Consider the following 23,340-nt stretch of genomic DNA (forward strand, 5'->3'; position numbering starts at 1 on the left):
GAATAGACTCAAAAACAGCTTCTTCCCCGCTGTTACCAGACTCCTAAACGACCCTCTTTTCACTTTTCACTGTACCTTGGCACACGTGACAATAAACAAAATCCAAATCCAAATCCAAATCCCTCACCCACGAATCACTGGCTCACACCCTCCCTACACCAATCTTAGTGCTTGTTCCTCCACATCGCTGGCACCCACCAGCACAATCCCTTCATATCCAGGTGCAGTGCCCACACATGCCACCTGCTGTCGACCCCATGATGCATCAAGTGTGCAGCTCACAATGCCCGCTCTTTGTCCCCACAGGAGAAAATAACCCATAATAGACGGAAAAGGGCCAAGGCAGGAGGGAGGAAACCCAGAGATCTGAACCCTCACCCTCTATGAGCAACGGGTGTCACACCTATCACTCTACCTTCCACCAATGCAGAGACACACACCTTGGAGGGCGACATCAGCGGACAGGCTTGTGAGCACAATCTGGTGAGCACCACACAGTTGCTGATGCACATCAGGTGGAGGCAGGAACATCCAATGCAGGCCACAGTCAGAGGTCTGCTGGATTCCAGCACTTAGCTGGGTCCCAAACGAGGCTCTGGACAGGTTATCCCAGAGCTGATGCAGATGACAGGACACAGCCATAACATTCAGGAGGGGATGTCAGATATATTCCAGCAACTGCATAGTCGATTGGAGGAGTCCCAAAGGCTTTGGTCGCAGGAGATGTTGCTAACCATGCGCGGCACCGAGGTCAACATTGCTAGTGTGATGACTGCGGCGCCTGAAGTGATGATGTACAAGGTATGGTTCAGTTTGCAATGACCATGATTGAGGGCCTCAACATCATGTCCCAGTCACTGAGGGACATGTCCCAGACACAGATAGACATTGCCGAAGCACTCCAGAGGTGGCCCAATAACAGAGAAGCATCGCTGAGGTCGTCGACACCATGGGTGCAGACAATGGGGAGCCAGCAGGGCTGGCAAAGCCAAATGACTCAGAGGCCTTTGGAGCTCATTCCAGCAACCCCTCCACCCCATCGAGACGCCAGGGCCATACAGGCACCGTCTGGGAGAGGAAATGCTGGAAGCCAACCCGGGCCCTTTCACCAAGGAGATGACAGTGGTCTCCAGTTCTCCTGAATCCCGCCCCCCTCCTTACACCGGCACATCTCAAGGGCAGTGGGCAGAACAGAGTAGCACAGTGACTCCAGTGACACCGATATGTCAGCCGGGGCTATCGGCTCCAGGCCCGCCAGAAGATGTCTGCCAAGGACATCAAAGACCACAGGGCCCAAAAAGCAGCAGGCTGTCTCAACCTCTGATATGCATCCTGGGAACACACCTAGATGTAGCAGTAGACCACAAAAGATCAAGAACATTGAGCAACACTGAGTGGGCACAGTGGTGGTGGTGGGGGAGGGGGGAGTGGTACTCACTATCGGTAGCAGGGGGAATGAAAATGTCATTAGTTCACTATTAAAACTGGCAACACCTGATACACGTGAAGCCTCTGTCATATTAATTTTCACAGCGGGCCTGTCTGCACCCCTGCCCCCTGATGCCTTCCAGTCCACCCCCCCCCCCCCCCCCCCCCCCCCCCCCCCGCCTCGGGCATGGAGGCCCAAGATCAAACACTCCCAATGCAGACCCTCATTCAGTGGATAGTGTGAGCACACTGTCAGCACAAAGACAGGAGGCAGAACTTGGCATAAACTGAGTAGCACATGAGCTTTCCTCACAGTGAGCTATGATCACTCTTCTGCCTTGTATACTGACATGCTGACAGTGGAGACACAGGTCCATCACCCTGGAGTGATGTTACACAGACCCTTGGAGGATCGATCAGGGTGGTTGGGTAAGGGATGGTGTGATGGGGAGGGAGGGAAATGGGGGAGTGGGGAATTGGCGAGAAGGAGGGAAATGGGAGGAGAGGGTTTTGGGGGGGGGGGTTGGGGGAAGGAGGGAAATGTGGGGGGAAAAGGAGAAAAATGGGAAGGAGGGATTGAGCTGACAGACATCGCTTCTTCCTGCGTAAATCTGATGTGGATGAAGGCCTCCCTAATCCTCCGGGCGTGCCAGACCTTTGCCGCCACCTGGCCTCCATCCTCTGGTACTTCCTGCAGCTCCTCCCCGGGCTTGTTCTCCAGCCCCTCCAGGTCCACTCCTCCTCAGATGAGGCTGCATGTCCTTCCTGCTCCTCCTCCAGCATGTCGACCGCTGTTGTTCCAGGCTGTGGATGGCACAGCAGATCACCACCAAGTGGGAGACCCTCTAGGGTATACTGCAGGGCACCGTCAGAGTGGTCCAGGCATTGGAACTGCAGTTTGAGCAGTCCGATGCACTGTTCAATGACAGCACGGGTGGCAACATGGGCCTCATTATATCGGGTCTCCACTTGGTCTCAGGCTTTCGTACCGGTGTCTTCAGCCTCAGTGGTTACCCGTCATCTCCCAAGAGCCAACCCGTTATCTTGGGGTGGTCCTCGAAGACACTGGAGATCTCAGAGTGTTCCAGCAGGTAGCTGCCATGCACACTCCCCAGGTAGAGGGCACACACATGCATGATACGGAGGTGGTGGTCATACACATTTGGACATTCAGAGAGTGGAAACCCTTTCCTGTTGATGAAAGGCACTCCATGATGCCCCGGTGTGTGCAAGGCGTCATGTGTGCCATCTATTGCCCCCTGGACCTGGGGCATCCTGGTGAGGGTGGAGAGTCTTGCTGCCCGGGCATCCTGGTCGGCTTGGACCAGGTTGAAAGTGATATAATATGATGCCCAGGAATACAGGGCATCCATGACCTCCCGGATGCACCTGTGGGATGTAGCATGAGAAATGGTGCACAGGTCCCACTCGAGCCCTGGAATGATCTGGTTGCATAGATGTTCAGGGCTGCGGTGACCTTCATGCTCACTGGAAGTAGGTGTCCTCCTCCTCCACAGGGTGCCATGTCCACGTAGACGTGGCACAGGTGCCGCACTGTCTCTTTGTTGAGACGGTGTCTCCTGCAACACATGCTGTCCATCATCTCATCAAAAGACCAATGACACCGGACACCTTGGGCACTGGCCTACCCCTCTGGGTTCCTACTTGGCCTGATGGGCGGCCAGGTATTCGGGTTGTGGGGCGGCCCACTGCTCATGGGGTGCTGCCTCCAGCCTACATCATGATTAATGTGATTTGACCAAATTTCTGGCAAACCCTTGCCACAGCAGGAGACCCTGGGTCCCAGACACCAGGGGCGAGATTCTCTGACCCCCCCAGCGGGTTGGAGAATGGCCGTTGGCCGCCGTGAATTCCGTTCCCGCCGCCCGCCGATGTGTCCAAAGGGAGAAAAGTCGGCGGGGCGTCAATGGCGCCGCACACCCCGGAGAATGGCACGGGTGGGCGCAAGGCAATGGATTTTGGGGCTGCCGATATCCTCCCGTCCGGATGGGCCGAAGTCCCGCCGAAGTGATGATGGGTCACGTCGGCGTAAATCAAACCACCTTTCAATCGGCGTCAACCAGTGCTCAAGGTTTACGCCGACCAGCGTGGAGGTGGGTGACGGCCTGGGGGGTTGGCCGCTGGAGAGGCAATGGCGTGGCCGCAGTCTGAATGTGTGGGGGAGAGGTGTGTGTAGGGTTTTGTGTGTGTGTGTGCGGCGGGGGGGGGGGGTGGTTAGAGTGGGTGGGCTCCGGGGGAGTGACGGGAGGGGGCGTGAGTGCCGGGGAGGAGGATGTGGTCCGTGCCGGGAGGGGGATGTGGGGGGGGGGGGGGTCTGTGGCGGGGAGGGGGATGGGGTCCGTGCCGGGGAGGGCGATGGGGTCCGTGCCGGGGAGGGGGATGGGGTCCATGCCGGGGAGGAGGATGGGGTCCGTGCCGGGGAGGAGGATGGGGTCCGTGCCGGGGATGAGGATGGGGTCCGTGCCGGGGATGGGGTCCGTGCCGGGGAGGGGGATGGGGGGGGTCCGTGCCGGGGAGGGGGATGGGGGGACGGGGTCCGTGCCGGGGAGTGGCGTGGGGGGGGGGGGGCAAGTGAGTTGGTCCACCTGGCCAGGTGCCAGCCTACAACAGTCGGACCCATGCGGTCCATGCCACCTGGCTGGGGGGAGGAGGGGGTATGGGCAATGATGACATGCCGTCGTTCCCCCCCCCCCCCCCCACGCCAGCCCCCACTCCCCCCTCCCAGGCCGTCATGTTTTCCAATCAGCCAGCGATGTTGGCCGCCGTGGCGGCAGCCGCTAATGTCCATGTTGCCCTGGATGAGGAGGAGTGTGCCAGAGAGGCGGCGCTGGCTGCCGCAGAGGGGCAGGCGGCAGCCGCCCAGGCTGGAGGGACACCTGACCGACAGGATGAGGAGGGGGAGGAGGACGTCCCGGCCCCACGGCAACGGAGGCACCTGAGGGCGCCCCATGTGTACCGGCCCCGGCAGTCATACCAGGACCTCACGGACCTGGAATGCAGGAGGAGACTCCGGATGAGCTGAGAAACAGTGGCACACATCTGCCACCTGCTGGCGCACCTGTCACCGCGTGGCACTGGCAGGGGACACACTCTCCCCGTGTCCGTCAAGGTTACGGTGGCCCTGAACTTTTATGCAACGGGGTCATTCCAGGCACCGAGTGGGGACCTGTCCGGCATATCGCAGACATTGGTGCACCGGTGCATCCGGGCAGTGACAGACGCCCTATATGCCATGGCGCACCGCTACATCCGCTTCCCTGTGGACTGGGCCAGCCAAGATGCCCGGGCCGTGGGCTTCTCTGCCGTGGCCGGATTCCCCATGGTCCAGGGCGCGATTCATGGGATGCACGTCGCCGTGCGGCCACCTGCAGATAACAGGGCCGTGTTCACTAATAGGAAGGGGACCTATTCGATGAACATACAGGTGGTCTGCGACCACCGCATGATGATCCTGCACGTCTGCGCCCGTTACCCGGGCAATGTACACGACTCATACGTGTTGTCGCGGTCATACATCACCAGCATGTACGAGGGACGTCATCCCCAGCTGAGGGGCTGGTTGCTGGGCGACAGGGGCTACCCATTGCGATCGTGGCTGATGACGCCTGTACGGAGGCCACGCAATGAGGCGGAGAACCGCTACAATAATGCCCATGTAGCGACAAGGGGAGTGATAGAGAGGTGCTTTGGCGTGCTGAAGATGCGTTTCAGGTGCCTGGACCTCTCTGGGGGCGCCCTCCAGTATCGGTCAGATAGGGTCGGCCGCATCATTGTGGTGTGCTGCGTCCTGCACAATATAGCCCAGCAGAGGGGCGATGTGCCGCAGGCAGAGGAGGGCGGAGTGGAGGAGCAGCAGGAAGAGGCGCAGTCCTCCCAGATGAGGGGGATGGGGGCAATGGTCAGGGCAGACGGGCTAGACACGGGCGGATGGCTGTCCACCGTTACCGGCTGGGCCAGCGGGCACGGGACAGGCTGATAGCCGCCCGCTTCACTGACTAGATGGGCGTGGGAATCGGGTAGTATGGCCACAGACCGCACACCATGGCAACAGCCGACCACCTACACCCCCCACCCATCCACCCACCCAGCACCCTCACCCCCCTCCCCAACCACCCCACCCGCATGCACACACAGTTGCCGGTGGACGCGTGTCTATTGCAGGCCATGGAGGATGATGACAACCCGCCCTGCGATGAGCTCCTGGCTCCACATCGTTGGACTATGTCTGACCCATTGCCACAGTACCACCATCCACCCGGACCATCCCTGCATGCGGCTGTGACACTGCAGCGCACGGTCCCATTCTCTGCCCGGGGGGATGTTGATGGCGGCCCAGGGGGAAGGGGGCAGACTCACCTGCTGAGGGAAGACCACCCCTCACACACACACTTGCGCTCAACATACATGACAACCCCGCATGCTTTGGACAGAGCACAAAGGCAGCTTCTGTAGGTGTAACATTGACTTTAATAACCAAAGGAGTTCATGCACGTGCCCTAGCCCCTAAAACTCATCTGTGCCCTGCACCCGTGCCAACTTACTCAGTGTCTAATTGTTTGGCCTTACGGACCCTATGACTACATCTACGTGGTTCCCCAGACGGTACAGCAGAACTGGAGGTGGACTCCTATGATTCCTGCCCTCTGACACAGGATCCCTTTGGAGGCCGTTTCCTGGGGCGTCCTGGCCTAGATGGGCCAGGCTGCGGCCTGGGCGGCTGGGATGGCGAGCTGCCAGCCTGTCCTGCCCGTTGCCCACCCGATGCACCTGGGACGGAAGGGGGGGGAGTCCGAGGTGTCGCGGTGTTCCGGGACCTCCCCTACAGGGGGACCCGGGACGAACCACAGCACCTCCACCTCCCTCGGGGTGCCCGATGGCCCCCAGGCCTCTCCATGGGTGGGGGATGCGAACGGACTGGCCATCCGACGCCCCCCCGACATCTGGCGCTGCCAGTCCTGGAGGCCCGTGCTGGTATCGACAGGGATCTGCAGGTTTGCAGCCATGGAGCTCAGGGGATTGGCAAACCCTGCCTGTGACTGTGCGACGCCAGCTCGCACATGGGCAATGGCGCCGATGCCCTCAGCGATGGCCTGCTGAGACTGAGCCATGGCCTGCTGAGACTGGGTCATGGCCTGCAGAGACTGGGCTATGGACTGTTGAGACTGGGCCATGGCGTTGAGCGCCTCTGCCATCTGCCGCTGGCGCTGGCTCATGGCCTCCTGTGAGAGGGCAGCCATGTCCTGGGCCACAGACGCCGCCTGCACGGAAAGCCCCAGGCCTCGCAAACCGTTCCCCATGTCTGACACCGTCGCACCCATTGCCTCCACCGCGGACGCCACCCATGCGGTGTCGGCCTGGGTGGCACGCATGACCGGCACCACTCCCAGCTCCTGGACACGGGTGGACTCCTCCACCTGCGACTGCAGCCGCCGCAAGCCAGCCGTCACCCTCTTTGCTCGTCTCTGGTTCGATGGTTGCATCGGATCTATATGTGGGTGTGGTAACTCCAGGAACCCAGGATCCATCTGGGCGGCAGATGTTCGCTCGGGCTGGGCTGCCCTCCGACCGCCCGGCCCCTCTGCTGCTCCTACCTCCACCTGCTGTACCAGGACGGCTGTGTTGTGCGCACCAGTGAGTGTACCAGACGCCTCATCACTAAAGTGCCCAACCGAGGTGCGCGTCTCTGCGATGGTGGAGGGTGTTGGTGACAGCAGTGGCGTTGTGTCGTGCGCATCTTCCCACTCTGAGTCCATGGCACTTTGGGGTGGCAGTTCGTCTCCGCCCATCCAATCTGTGTCACTGTCCTGTATTTCAGTTTCCTGGGTAGTGGTGTCCGAGGTAGTGGTGTCCTGGGTAGTGGTTTCGTGGCTCGGCTGTGACGGGGGCCTGTGGCTGCCCCTCTCGTCGCTGGGTGGCACACGCCTGCGTCGTCGCACCCGCACGAGACGGGGGCGTCATCTCCCTGTTGCTCCAGGTCTCTCCATCTCCAGTGGTCTCCGAGGGGCATCCTGCGGGCGTCGCATGCCAGAGGGTCCGGGTCTCTCCATCTCCAGTGGTCTCCGAGGGGCATCCTGCGGGCGTCGCATGCCAGAGGGTCCGGGTCTCTCCGTCCCCCGTGGTCTCCGAGGGGCATCCTGCGGGCGTCGCATGCCAGAGGGTCCGGGTCTCTCCGTCCCCCGTGGTCTCCGAGGGGCATCCTGCGGGCGTCGCATGCCAGAGGGTCCGGGTCTCTCCGTCCCCCGTGGTCTCCGAGGGGCATCATGCGGGCGGTCTGCATCTGCGGGGATGGGTGCCTCGACGTTTGCTCCTGCGATACACAATGAAGCATGCATGGTTAGACACACAGGCAGTGATCAGGTGATATGGGGGAGGGGGATATAGTGGAGGGGGGATAAGGGGGATATGGGGGAGGGGGGATATGGGGGATATGGATATCAGGCAGGGGAGGGAGGCTCACCCTGGCTGCTCTGACGAGGTTGTTCATCTTCTTGTGGCACTGGGTGCCTGTCCGTGATGTCAGGGCCACAGCGGTGACGGCCTCTGCCATCGCCCTCCACAGACGCCGGCTGTGGCGTGGGGCAACTCTGCGGCCGTGCCCGGGATACAGGGCCTCCCTCCTCTGCTCCACTGCGTCCAGGAGCGCCTCAATGTCACGAGGCTGGAACCTCGGGGCTAAGCGGCGGGCGGCCATCCGGTCGGGTGTTCTGGTCGGGTGGGGGGAGCAGCGCGTCCTTAATGAGCCGTCACCCGCACGGCGTGTATGACGCCGCACGGCATGAGCCAGCGCGGATAGCGTCACGTCACTGCTAGCCCATTCCGGGCCGGAGACTTTGCGACATTTTTGGCGGCGTGATGCAAGTGGGATTTGCGCCCTTTTTGCCGCCGGTCGGCGGACTTTGCGCCGATAACAGAGAATTTCGCCCCAGATCCCAGATCTCTGCCGGGAACACTAGGGAGGCCTTGCTCTGGTGCGCTCCCATGATCCACACACTTACCCTTTGGTCACAATTAACAGCAGGTCATCGTACATCCCTTACCTTATTCCAGGCTACGGAAGCAAAAGAGTCATCGGCAGACAACACACAGCCTCCAGGCATTAAACGTTAAACAGTCAACAGTACAATAAAGTCACCAGCAAACTGCAAAAGCATTTCTTCAACACTTGAATCAGTTGCTTGTTTGATCAATCTGCCACTCTCTGCCCCTCCGCAGCTCCCAACAGTAGACTCTCAACAGTGGAAAGTGACACCGATGCACGACACGCCAGAAGAGAGAAATAGCACCCCCTCCCTTTCTCCAGCTTTGACAGCAGGTCATCGTACATCCTCCCTTACCTTATTCCAGGCCACGGAAGCAGAAGAGGCATCAGCAAACAAACACACAGCCTCCAGGCATTAAACATTAACAGTCAACAGTGCAATAAAGTCACCAGCAAGCTGCAAAAGCATTTCTTCAACACCTTTGTCCAGTCGTTCATTCAAATCAATCCTCCTCTCTCTCCCCTACCGCAGCTCACAGCAGTAGCTTCTCAACAGTGGAAAGTCAAACTGGAAAGTCATACCAACACAGAGCACGCCAGAAAAGAGTAAGAGCACCACTTCCCCTTCTCCAGCGCTGGGAGTAGGTCATCTTACATCTTCCCTTTCCTTACTCTAGGCCACAGAAGCAAAAGTGGCAGCAACAAACAAACAAACCCCTTCAGACATTTGTAGCTACCAGCAGGAGCGAGCAGCAAACACAACCTGCAGCCACTTGAGAAGATTTTGTTTATTAAACATCAATGGTACCAGTGTACAAAAAGATGAAACACAACCATTAATCAACAAGCAAAAGGTACCCTGCCATACATGCAAGTACCTTTGCACTAAAGAATATCAGTACAAACACAAAACTGCAACAGTTCATTTGGAGAAAGAAAATTAAACGCACTGTATCAATCCGCACAGGACCCCAAAAATATGGAGAAACAAAAAGGGTGGCAGTAAACAAACACACTACCTCCAGGCATTTAAATATTGATAATAATTAATAATAATCTTTATTGTCACAAATATGCTTACATTAATACTGCAATGAAGTTACTGTGAAAATCCCCGAGTCACCACACTCCAGCACGAATTCAGAATGTCCACTTCACCTAACAAGCAGGTCTTTCGGCACTTGTGGGAGGAAACCGGAGCACCCGGAGGAAACCCACGCAGACATGGGGAGAACGTGCAGATTCCGCACAGACAATGACCCAAGCGGGAATGAAACCTGGAACCCTGCGAAGCAACAGTGCTAACTACTGTGCTACCATGCTGCCCATCAACAGTACAACCAAGTTACCTGCAATCTGCAAAAACATTTCTTTAACACCTTCATCAAGTTGTTTAATCGAAACAACACATCATCCAGGCAGCTACAGCTGCATTCGGATCGATGGCCTCTCTCTCTCAATCTGTAGCTCCCAGCAACAGACTCTCAACAGTGGCAAATCACACAGGACAGTCAAACTGACACAAGGAATGCCAGAAGAGAGAAAAATCATCCCTTCCCCTTCTCCAGCGCTGGCAGTAGGTCATCTTGCATCCTCCCTTTCCTTACTCAAGACCACAGAAGCAAAATAGTCAGCAGCAAACAAACAAATGGTCTTCAGGCATATTCAGCCAGCAGCAGGACCAAGAGGGAAGCACAACCTGCAGCACCTGAGAATATTTTGTTTATTAAATGGTCAACAGTAACATTCCACATATCAAAATAACCATTAAACAACAATGAAACATCCCCATTCCATATTGATGCCAATACAAAACTATATCAGCTCATTTTCACAAAACAAAACACACGGTATCACCCCTCACACTTTCCTCAGCAAAAACAGAGGACAAGGCTGAGAATGTGTTATCATGTCCAGAACTTTGTCATAAAATTGACCTGTACATCAATGTGTTGCTTGTTCCACGTATCAGTGCCATTCTCCGTCCAGGAGCTACAGCTGTGCAGGGCCTTCCCCACATGGCCCAATCTCATCGGGATCAAATCCTGGCATCCACATATTCCACTGGCTTTCAACGTGTAGTTGAACAGTCTTGGCTTGCCAGTTACATGCAGCACTCACCCCACCAGCAACAAAAGCATCAGCAATCTGCAAAAATATTTCTTCAGCCGTGTCACTAGGTGGCCCATTTGGAACAATGACACGCACCAGGTCCAGCAGTGTCTTCTTGTTTCAAACCGGATTGCTTTCTGGACTCATACATCCCTCTGAGCCCGGTGATCCAGCTCCCAGGTATCTTACAAAAATTGTCCTTTTTTCCAGCTACAGAAAAGGAGGGAAACAGCAACAGCAGCCTCCAGGCATTTGCACCCACCAGCAGGAGCAAGCAGTAAACACAGGCTACAGCTTACCCCTGTTATGAGTCTCCACAATATTAAAAGATGGCTCGAAGGCCTCACAGACGTAAAGTCCCTCACCTCCCCACAGCCCAGGGGCAACGTCTGACCTAGAACGTTTCAGTCCCCAGACCAAGCCTAACCCCCCTGAGAGGTCCACCAGCACACCCACTCCTCCCCCAACCCCCTCCCGGAACACTGCCAGCAGGCCCGGTGCCCTTGAGTTGCATGCTAGAAAATGGAAATGGCTACTCACCTCCTCCCTTCCCCTCAGTTGACATTGCGCCAGCTTCACATTTTTCGAAAAGAGTACTGAACAACACCCACATGATTTCTCGCTGGAGAGTCGGTTAATTCCCAAGAGGCCGCTGTATTCGACTTCAATCTCGCCAAATCAATTTTAAATGAATGCAAAGTAAGGGTAATGATATGCTCGCCATTTTTGGGCGTGATCTGGAACTCGCCATCGGGAGCTGGTCAGGTGAATTGCAAACTGATATCAAACCCAGCGTGAATCTCGATTTTGCCATTTACCGCTATTCACTCGACCTGCCCAGATTCACGCCAGGTGCAATGCGGTGGTTGAATCACAACTGTCATATCTAAAACTATCACAACAAAATCTTAAGGATTCTCAGTGAGACACATACTAGCTGTATGTCCAGTTAATGGCACAAGTTGGGCTGCATGTTAGTGTCATGTGAGAGTAGAACAAGAACAGGTGGAAAATGAGGCGGATATTTTTAGTTCAGGAAAATTGGCGGAGTTACAACAGAAAGATGTAGAAATAAAACGGATATATCAGAAAGCATATACGGAAGAGGAATCTGAGAGTTATTACCATAAAAATGATGTCTTGATGAGAAAACGGAGACCTGTACATATGCAGGTGGATGAAAAGTGGGCAGAGGTTCATCAAGTAGTATTGCCGGTAGAGTATAGAAAGGAGGTGTTGCGAGTTGCACATGAGGTACCAGTGGGAGGTCATTTGGGAATAAGGAAAACTCAAGCTAAAATCCAGAAACATTTTTATTGGCCTGGACTACATAAAGATGTTAAATTTTCTCAATCATGTCACACATGTCAAGTGATAGGGAAACCTGAAGCAGCGATAAAACCAGCGCCCTTAATACCCATTCCAGCATTTGAGGAACCTTTTATCCTAATCGATTGTGTAGGACCGCTTCCTAAAACAAAAAGTGGGAATCAATATCTTTTGACTGCAATGGATGTGTCTACTAGGTTTGCAGAGGCCATTCCAGTACGTAATATTACAGCTAAAAGGATTGTGGAGGAGTTACTTAAATTCTTTACTAGATATGGACTACCCACAGAAATACAATCGGATCAAGGAACAAATTTTACTTCAAAGTTATTCAAAGAAGTTATGGATAGCTTAGGAATAAAACAATTTAAATCAACTGCGTATCATCCAGAATTGCAGGGAGCGTTAGAAAGGTGGCATCAATCATTAAAAACAATGTTGAGGGCGTATTGTCAAGATTACCCAGAGAATTGGGATGAAGGAATCCCATTCGTAAGGTAAGAGGACCACTTAAATTGATTAAGGAAAAATTGGTGGGTGAGAAATCGGAAATTACACTATTGGATTACGTGTCAAATTTTAGGGAACGATTAAATAGAGCAGGTGAATTGGCTAGACAACATTTGAAAGTTGCACAAAATGTGATGAAACGGGTAGCGGACAAGAAATCCAAAGTTCGTAGCTTTGCCAGTGGGGATAAAGTTTTAGTGTTGTTACCAGTAGTAGGGGAGCCTTTAAAAGCTAGGTTTTATGGACCGTATCAGATTGAAAGGAAATTAAGTGAGGTGAATTATGTGGTAAAAGCACCAGATAGAAGGAAGACTCACCGAGTGTGTCATGTGAATATGCTTAAAAGGTACTTTGAAAGGGAAGGAGAGAAAAAGGAGGTTTTAATGATTCTAACTCAAAGTGACGAACCAAATCCAGATGACTGTGAATTTGACATACCTCAAATTAAATTGGAAAATGAGGATGTTCTTAAAAATTGGGATGAATTAAGTTACCTTCCAGAGGAAAAACAAACTGACCTGAAAGAGTTATTAATATCACATGGGCAAGTTTGTAGAGATAAATTGGGAAGTACTAAAATGGCTATACATGATGTAGATGCGGGAAATGCTGTTCCTATCAAACAACATCCATGTAGACTTAATCCTTTAAAATTGGCACAGGTTAACAGAGAGATTGAGAGTATGCGAAAGAATGGCATAATTGAAATGGGTTGCAGCCAATGGAGCTCACTCATAGTGATGGTACCTAAACCAGACGGTACCCAACGGTTGTGTGTGAACTATCGAAATGTGAATGCAGTTACAAGAACGGACTCTTATCTGTCCCACCATTGAAGGATTGCAGGGAGAAAGTGGGACAATCTGCTTTTATTTACAACTTCCAGACATGGAAAGAACATTTAAAGCATCATATGGAGTTCTTCGATCGACTTCAGGAGGCGGGTTTGGTGATGAACCTAGCCGAAAGTGAATTTGGAGAATCCGAATCACTTTCCTTGAGGAGTTTCCGATATCCTCAAGACAAAGGGAAATAATGCGATTTCTTAACATGAATGAATTTGATCGAACCTTTGTGCAAAGGTTTTGTGGCGTGATTACTCCACTGATGGAATTGCTGAAGAAATGTAAAAAACTTCAATGGACAGCAGACTTTCAACAGGCATTTGACTGCCTGAAAGCTGTGGTAATCAATGTTCCTGTATTGGAGAATTGCAAGGGGCTCTGTAGTCAGATTGAACTAAATTATCTGATTCTAAAGAGAAATGCCAACGAGTAGAGGAATGGATGGATTGTGCAGAGACCATGGGCGTCATTCTCCGACCCCCCGCCGGGTCGGAGAATGACCGTAGGCCGCCGTGAATCCCGCCCCCGCCCCCGCCGAAGTCTCCGGTACCGGAGATTGGGCAGGGGCGGGAATCGGGCCGCGCCGGTTGGCGGGACCCCCCGCTGGATTCTCCGGGGCCGAAGTCCCACCCAGAAATTGCCTGTCCCTGGTCCCTGGGACCAGGCGGCGTGGGCGGGCTCCGGGGTTCTGTGGGGGGGCGCGGGGCGATCTGACCCCGGGGGGTGCCCCCACGGTGGCCTGGCCCGCGATCGGGGCCCACCGATCCGCGGGCGGGCCTGTGCCGTGGGGGCACTCTTTCCCTTCCGCCTCCGCTACGGCCTCCACCATGGCGGAGGCGGAAGAGACTCTCCCCACTGCGCATGCGCGGGAAACTGACAGCGGCCGCTGACGCTCCCGCGCATGCGCCGGGAAACTGTCAGCGGCCGCTGACGCTCCCGCGCATGCGCCGCATTTCCGCGCCAGCTGGCGGGGCAACAAACGCCATTTCCGCCAGCTGGCGGTGCGGAAATCCCTCCGGCGTCGGCCTAGCCCCTCAATGTTGGGGCTAGGCCGCCAAAGATGCGGAGCATTCCGCACCTTTGGGCCGGCGCGATGCCCGTCTGATTGGCGCCGTGTTTGCCGCCAGTCGGCGGACATCGCGCCGTTGGGGGAGAATTTCGCCCTTTGTCTCTGCACGACTGTCAATCGAGAAGGTTTTCGGTTGGAGGAAGAAGAACAAAGAAAAATGGACTATATTATTATACCTGTTTGCATGTGTTGTTTTTTTTTAAATGAAAAGTTATATTTACTGTGTACATTTCTTAGTGGATGGTGCAAAAGTGAAAAATGAAACCATCTTGAAGTTGATGGTTTATTTTTTTTTCTTGGGGGGAGGTGTCATGTGAGAGTTCTTTTAAGACATGGATGCTTAAGCAATGTACCTTGAAGAAAACAGTGATGTCAGAGAGTGGGTGTGGCTGAGGTCAGGTCAGCCATTTTGAAGGTTTTTAGTTTCAGTTTAAAAACAGTGTGTCTGTGTGTTTCCAGAGAGCTGCAAGGTTTAAAAACAGCTTGTGTATGTGTTGGTGTTTTGCAGTGAGCTGGATCTCTCCCATGAAAGACTATCTCTGGATCATTTCGGTGATTTAAACTTCTGATAGTGAAGCCTTTAACCTGATGTGATTTTGCTTAAAGGTGTTAAGTCTCTTGGAAAGGAAGTATTTAGTGTTGCAATATTTTCTGAGTTATCTTTGAAGTAAGGGGTGTAAAGAGATCCAATGTTTCTTTAAGATGTTAAGATGAGTTCATGGAATAAACAGTGTTTTGTGTTTAAAAACCCACGTGTCCATAATTGTAATTCCAACCTAGGGAAAAAGGCTGTGTGCTAGGAAAAGCAACACACCCATTAAAGGGAGAGGTTGGTTGAACTCCATGATACATTTTGGGGTTCTGAAAACGCCTTGCCCATAACATTAGTCAGTCACTGCATCTGTTCCTTAAATTTACAACATTCAAGATTTCTATCACTGCTTGCAAGACCAGAAGGCACATAATAAAAGGAGAAGAACCCAACATGGAGAAGGGTTCAGAAATGACAAATTATTGGTTCCCTTGAGTAATCCTCTTGAACCTCCTGCCTAGAAGGAAAGGTGAAGCTGAAGTTCTCTAACCAAGCTAAAGGTGAATAGCATCTTCTTCCTGGTTAGGACTGAGTGATAAGAATCAGAGTCAGGATAATGGGCAGGAACATTAATTGGCAAGATGTGATCATAGTATTTACAGTGCAGAAGGAGGCCACCCGACCCATCGAGTCTGCACCGGCTCTTGGAAAGAGCACCCTACCCAAGGTCAACACCTCCACCCCATCCCCACAACCCAACAACCCCACCCAACACTAAGGGCAATTTTGGACACTAAGGGCAATTTATCACGGCCAATCCACCTAACCTGCACATCTTTGGACTGTGGGAGGAAACCGGAGCACCCGGAGGAAACCCACGCACACACGGGGAGGACGTGCAGACTCCGCACAGGCAGTGACCCAAGCCGGAATCGAACCTGGGACCCTGGAGCTGTGAAGCAATTGTGCTAACCACCATGCTACCGTGCTGCCCTCTGTGAACACTGTTCCACCTTCACCCCATTTTTTATTTTTATCAATTTATTTTTATTTCTTCCATCAAATGGTTTTTCGTTCACCACTGTGTCTCCCCACCCCACCCCGTTAAGGCCATCTTTCCCCTGTTCCAAGTAGCCCTTTGACACACTGCATACCTTTGTTCTGCCATTAACACAATCTGATCTCTTAATGCCAGCACCTTTCTTAGTCATTATCACCACTGAAGTGTTGGGTGCTCTGAGACACAGACGAACCAACACGGTTGCAAATGGTACAACGCTGTTTTATTTCATTTAACTATTGACATAGTAAACTCTGGTACTCAGCACATGGTGACTGTCTGAGTGGCTGGCAATGAGGTCTGTGCCCTGAGCCGTCTCCTGCTAGACTCCTGATTAGTGGTGCCTGCAAGGATCTCATGTATTCACCACTTTGATTAAATGACATAGATGATATGATAGAAAGTCAAACATCTAAATTTGTCAAAGACAGAATCATAGAATCCCTACAATGTAGAAGGAGCTCATTCGGCCCATCGAGTCCACACCAACCCTCTAAAAAGAGAACTCTAGCAAAGCCCACTCCCTCTCTCTATCCCCGTAACCCCACCTAACTTGCACATCTCTGGACAGTAAGGGGAAATTTAACATGGCCAATCCGCCTAACCTGCACATCTTTGGACTGTGGGAGGAAACCGGAGCACACAATGGAAACCCACGCAGACATGAGGAGAACCTGCAAACTCCCCACAGACAGTCATCCAAGGTCAGAATTGAACCCGGGTCTCTGGCATTGTGAGATAGCAGGGCTAACCACTATGCCACTGAACCACAGTTGTTGCAGTAAAGGTGGAAACATGACATTGCAAATAAATATTGATTAATTACATGAATGGGCAAAACTGTGGCAAATGGATTTCAGTACAAGCACCATGTGGGGTAATTCATTTCGGACTTAAAATGGATAAAAGAGAGTACTTCTATGGAAATAGTAGAGGACCAAAGAGACTTGGGGTTCATGTACATTGATCATTAAAATGTCATGAACAAGTGCAGAAAATAGTCGAAAAAGCTGATGGAATGGGGCTCTATAATACAGGGAAGCAGAGGCCGCCCTGGGCAACACACTTTTGGAAGGCTATTATGGCCTTCGGAAAGCAGCACAGATTTACAGGAACGGTATTTGGGCTCGAAGGGTTAAGGTATGAGGAGAGATCACTGAAACTGAATTGTATTCCTTGGGAACGTTAAATGGTTAAGGAGTGATTTGATAGATGTTTTCAAGATATTAAGGGGAACAGTTACGGTAGATATAGCGAAACTATTTTCACTGGCTGTAGAGTCACGGATTAGGTGGCATTGTAGAAAAATTAGAGCCAGCTCTTTCAGCAGCGAAATTAGGGAACATTTCTACACACCAAGAACAGTGGAAGTTGGGAACTCTCAATGGCAACTGTTTCTAGATCAAATGATATTCTTAAATCTGAGATTGACATTTATTAACCAAAGATATGAAGGGATATGCGGCAAAGGCGGGTGATCTGCTCCCTGTAAGAACACTATTCACGACGCCCTATGCTGTTCTTGCTCATGTATTTGCTTTGTTTGGCCCTTGTTCCGCACTGTAACCAATCACTATTTGTTAATGTACATATGACAATAAATCAATCAATCAATCAACCAATATGGAGTTAGGTCATTGAACAATCATGATCTTATCACATGCTGTAATGAGCTCAAGAGGCTAAGTAGTCTGCCCCTGTTCCTGGGTTATTCTAAAGTCTTTTGCCCCTCACTCGATCACAGGCACAGAAAAGCTTGAAAATATCACATGTGTTGTTCCTAAGTGCACGAAAATAAAGCTCCAGCCTCGTGTAGCAGTATTTTGTAAAATGTCAATAGGATGATTGCGATCTCCTGTTTAAAAGGGGTGAGTAAAACTTCCTGTCACTATGCTAAGCATAACAAATAATACTCACTACGAGAAAGGTTCTCCAGGGCCTTGCCTAATTTCTTGCTTTCCTGAAGGATGTGATTCAGTTCATCAAAGTTCTGACTTTCAGGTTTTGTTCGCCAGTCCCATGTAGTATGTTCTATTGACCTTGGCACTGTAAACATCAAGAAAATTGTAAGTTCAGGTGAGCAACTATTCTTCATGAATGTCACTGGCACTGCGCATATTTTCTTCATGAATAGAGGGTTAACTTTATTTGACACTGTCCAGTAACTAATTTAACTAAAGAATGCATGATCTGGAACATGAATCCCCATTGGAAAGATGAGCTTTGAAATTAATTTTATCGAACTGTATATATTTGCATGAAATTTGCAAATATTTACATTTGGATGAGAATGCTTTTCAAAGGATAAACTAATTTCTGATTTACATTAACAGGGTTATGTACTGATGCGACCATCAATTCACTCAAGGACTCGTGTCGGAGTAAAACAGTGGTTTTAATTAACTATCAACTTTGCCTGCCTGCGACGGTACATACTGAGGACAGTCCCACAGGCCAGCTACTCTTATACTCCTTCAACAGGGCGGGGCCATGGGCAGAGCCCGTACATGCTCCAACATCCTCCAACATCTCCCCCTGTGGGTGAAGCCATACAATGGCCCACAGATAAAACCCCCAGGGTTAATAACATAGAACATAACTGGTGAATTAACTGTATTTACAAACATAGCGCATAATTGGTGAATTAACTGTATTTACTGAAGTAGGCCATTTTCCAAGACCATATTTTTTATCTCATCTCATCAAACATTCTTCATTTATGAAACTGTTTTATTGGACTGATTGACACCGTTTAGCATTTATTGGGCTGTTTTATTGGACTGATTGGCACCGTTTATGATATAATGTGCCCACAATGCAGAAGGGGACACCCGGATGGACATTCGTTTAAATCCCCTTCTGCACTGATGGAAGACACTTGTTCTGCCCAGCAACAGCACGAAGCTGCATCTTAAAACAGCCCCATGGCCAGGAGATCGGGATATCTGCGAGTCAAGACCCTGGCAGTGGGATATGTGGCACAACTGTATTGCAAAGACTTATGAAAGAATGAAATAATATATTAATGAAATGGCCAAGGCAGGCAAAGAAACCAGAATAGGAGGAATAAAAGAAATGTATAGATTAGATTAGCATCCCCCACACACACAGCAGGACAAAGATGACATTAACACGTCATCTAGCAAACACAGAAACAAAAGCATAGCACAGCCACAGACATCGGAGGTCGATTTAGCTAAGGAGACACATCGGGGAGATAATGGGAAACACATTAAAGAAGGGAAGGACACCGGAGCAAGCACAGATAATCTCATCAACACGAACACACTCCATACAGATGCAAATTGACAAGGGAGGGACACCGGAGCGAGCACAGATAATCTCATCAACACGGACACACACCATACAGATGCAAATTGACAAAGATGCATATCCTCAGTTTAAACCTGTCTGAGAGATCTAAATCAAAACTACCCTTTAATTATTATGTATGAGCAAATGTTCCCGCTCGAATTTGGATTCCTATAAAAATCCAGAGTGAATGTGTAATTGTTGAGAGCAACGTGGACCAAGCCACTGTTTCTGAGCTGGCTGCGTGGGTCTCCCTGAAGGCTTCAGTAATTGTACAATAAAGAACAATGCTTTGAACCTTGCCTTGAGACTCGGCCTCTTGACTGCACTGGTACAAGGGATTTTTCCCTACAACATTACATTCACCACATGTACATTATTTTATCTATGTGGATTTTATTTGTTTTATCCATAACACTGGCCTGCTGGATGGAATAGTATTTTCAGAAGCTCCTCTTCCCTAGTTTTCAGACATCAGCAATACAATTCAATTTTGAGTCTAATTAACAGCTTGCATGTAGACTATTTGGTTCACTATCAGTATTTATAGCATTGTTGGTAAATTCAAGCTAGCTCACATCATTATATTGTTCTGGAATAGAGCCAGAAAAGAAAGTATTAAATAACCAGTAGCAAGGGACTTCTATTTTTATATGGAATTCCATTCATCCCACAATATTAGGAATACAGGCATATCAGGTTTCATTTCAAGAGGACACAAGAGGTGCAGCACTAACCATTGAAATGAAGTAAATAACCGAAAGGAAGTGCAGCTAAATAAAGTCATGCTTACGGGATTTTGATTCTGGTGATGGTGGTGATATGTTGGAGACAGCAAGGTCACTCTTTGACTTTTTAGGTTTTTTGGCGTTTGTTAGCCATGGTTTATCATAGCCTCTACAATCACGCCGTGACCCTTTGTTTTCTGAAAGAAAAGCAAACATTAAATCAACAAGGACAAACTAGAAACTAGCAAAGTGAATAAAAATAGAAAATGCTGGAAAAACTGAGACTAATGACAAACAGTTCTAGGGAGTCAAAGTATTAACTCTGGGCATGATTCAGCAACCTCGTCACGCCCGACTTGGTGTCATGACGAGGCCATTGAATCTCCTGATAGGCCCCTCGCGAGATCAACACTCAAAATGTTTCACAAGATTCTGACATCGCGATCTGGATCTCGTCCTCACTGGGGGTGATATGTTCACCGGATTCACGCAATGTCCACAACTCACCAGCTACACGTGGGAGACCTCGCCAGGCCGCCATTTAGTAGTGGTCCACACAAATTTGGGGAGGGTCTTCCAGGCCAATGAAGATACCCAGGTGGTCAGGGCAGGGTGGCAGCCTAGCACTCAAGCTGTACCCAGGGTGCCTTGGCGCCAGAATGGCACTGCCAGGGATCGAGCCAGGGCATGTGGGGGGCTGCCAAGTGGAGTGAGGGTGAGGAGGGTGCCCGGAGGCCTCCCCAAGGTTAGCGGATTCGGTTGAAAGGAAGGGGGGGAAAAGATCGGGACTGACGGACAAAGTGGCACCCCGCTCTGTGAGGAGCCTGGCGAGTTTCAGCAGGAAATCCCTCTAAATGCTTGTAAGTGCAGCCTCAGTGGACAGAATCTTTCCAAGGCCAAAACAAACAAAGAAGTCCTGTGAATAGCGGGATGTTTTTCGATGCCAACTTTAACTCAAGTCCGCTGAATCGTGCCCTCTGTTTCTCTCTCCACAGATGCTACCAGCCCTGCTGTTTGCTGTTTTATTTCAGATTTCCAGTATCCACGGTATTTTGCTTTAAGCTAAGTGACAATGCCATTTATGAAATAAGTCTGTGAATGTTTACACATGCTTATTATGCTCAGAGGTTTTGGCATTAAATTATTTAACGGCCCAGTTGTATCCCAAATTGTTTAATATTCCAACTACATATCATTATAAAACTCCTTCCTTACATCAGATATCGTCAGAATATATGAAGTTAGGTTCTACTCCGTGGGGTAGGTATCCACCTGCCCCTCTGAAGGTGTCTCAACCTTGAGCCATTCGCTGTGATGATTAAACATTCATGGTGGATTCCCATAGGGATTCCCACTATCATGAGGAAACCTGCCAATGGTCAGTTCAGAATATTTTTGCCATTTTAAATGCTGCTGCAAACTTGCACTCTCTGCATTGCCACTCTCAATCACTCGCCAAGTATCTTTTCTCCACAGCCCAGGGTGACATTGCCCTCTCCTGATTCTACTTCTATTAGTCACTCTATACACATTACTTCACCTCCATTTTTCACCTCAAATTCAACTCCAAAGTTTCTCCTTCCATCTCCACATTTGGTGTAATTCTTGACTCCCTCTACTCTTCATCATTTATGTTATCTTTTGGGGATGTTATCGCGGAGTACAGGGTCAGCCATCATGTGTACGCTGACAGCTTCCAGTTCTGGTTCATCACTTCCTCCATCAACACATACATGTTGCTATCATGCCCCCATCCGCCAATCTGATTCCAGGTTAATGTTCATAAAATTGAAACAATTCTCTGACATCTACAAATGTGTGTGCATTACCAGCCTTAGTTCAATTCTACGCTCCACTGCCATCTCTGTTGCGATGTGACATTTGAGCAATGGTCTCCCCTAGATGTCTGGCCCACACCAAGAAGCTTGACACCATCCAAGATAAAACGGGCTACTTGATTTGGAACCCCACCGACCACCTTCAACATTCACTCTGTCCACCACCGACGCTCAATGCAGCAGTGTGTACAATCTATAAGATGCACTGCAGCAACTCACCAAGGTTCCTTCAACAACAGCTTTCAAAACTGCAACCTCTACCACCTCAAAGGAGAAGGGCAGCAGATGCATGGCAACATCACCACTTGCAAGATCCCTTCAAAGTCACTCACCATTCTGACTTGGAACTATATCGCTGCTTCTTCAGTGTCATTGGGTCAAAATCCCATCCTAACAGCACTGGATGTACCCACACTACTTGGAATCATAGAATCCCAACAGTGCAGAAGAAGGCCATTTAGCTCACCAAGTCTCCACCAGCCCTCTGAAAGAGAACTCTATCGAGGTCCACTGCCCCAGCCACCCTGCCCTATCCCATAAACTAAGCTGCACATCCCTGGACATTAAGGGGCAATTTAGCATGGCCAATCCACCTAACCTGCACATCTTTGGACTGAGGAAAGAAACTGGAGCACCCAGAGGAAATCCATGCAGCCACAGGGAAAATGTGCAAACTCCACAAAGACAAGGCTGGAATTGTACCCAGGTACAAGTATTAACCACTATGCCACCGTGATTATAAAATCATAAAATTTACAGTGCAGAAGGAGGCCATTCGGCCCATCGAGTCTGCACCGGCTCTTGGAAAGAGCACCCTACCCAAGCCCACACCACCCTATCCCCATAACCCCGTAACCCCACTCAACCAACACAAAGGGCAATTTTGGACACTAAGGGCAATTTAGCATGGCCAATCCACCTAACCTGCACATATTTGGACTGTGGGAGGAAACCCACGCACACACGAGGAGAATGTGCAGACTCCGCACAGACAGTGACCCAGCCGGGAATCAAACCTGGGACCCTGGAGCTGTGAAGCAATTGTGCTAACCACTATGCTACTGTGCTGCCCTGATTGCAACAGTTGAAAAAGGCAGCTCACCACCACCTTCTCAAGAGCAATTAGGGGTGGGCTATAAATGCTGGCCTAGCCAGCGATGTCCATGTCCTGTGAAATAATATATTTTAAAAAACACTTTAAATGAACTCCTCCACCACCGTCCCTACCACTTACTTCAGCGACTGAAATCTGATTTCATGTAGTAAGGACAGTGTTCCCATCACCCCTATCTTCATCAAGCTCTGCATATCCCATTCACTCAACTTTAACATCCTTGTACTCACCTTCAACTGCCTCTTCCGATCTCTGATTTCCTTCCGCTGGCCCTATGTCCCTGGAACACCCACCAGTTCTTCAATAATAACTTCAGTGAGCAGCCCAATACACTTTAGGTAGACCTGCTTCATGTAGCAGAATTTAACGTTGTTTGTAGAAGATGTAACTGGAAGGAAGGATATCCGGAAGAGCTTGGGATCCTGCCAGATATCTTCAAAAGGGATGGGAAGAAGAAATACTC

At 50.6% G+C, this 23,340-nt stretch overlaps 1 protein-coding gene across 3 annotated transcripts in view; it reads right to left on the reverse strand.

Annotated features, from left to right (window-relative positions):
- The window catches only part of c11h8orf34 (chromosome 11 C8orf34 homolog), a 701,484-nt gene that overhangs the window by 457,385 nt on the left and 220,759 nt on the right, over positions 1 to 23,340 (reverse strand). For all 3 annotated transcript variants that reach the window (XM_072467615.1, XM_072467614.1, XM_072467616.1), the window contains exons 3-4: positions 19,991 to 20,122; positions 17,803 to 17,931 (exon numbers count right to left, since the gene is read on the reverse strand). In XM_072467615.1, coding sequence (XP_072323716.1) covers positions 17,803 to 17,931; positions 19,991 to 20,122 — 261 coding nt within the window. The remainder of the gene's footprint in view (positions 1 to 17,802; positions 17,932 to 19,990; positions 20,123 to 23,340) is intronic.

Source organism: Scyliorhinus torazame, chromosome 11 (assembly GCF_047496885.1).
Source record: "Scyliorhinus torazame isolate Kashiwa2021f chromosome 11, sScyTor2.1, whole genome shotgun sequence".
Classification (NCBI taxonomy): Eukaryota; Metazoa; Chordata; class Chondrichthyes; order Carcharhiniformes; family Scyliorhinidae; genus Scyliorhinus; species Scyliorhinus torazame.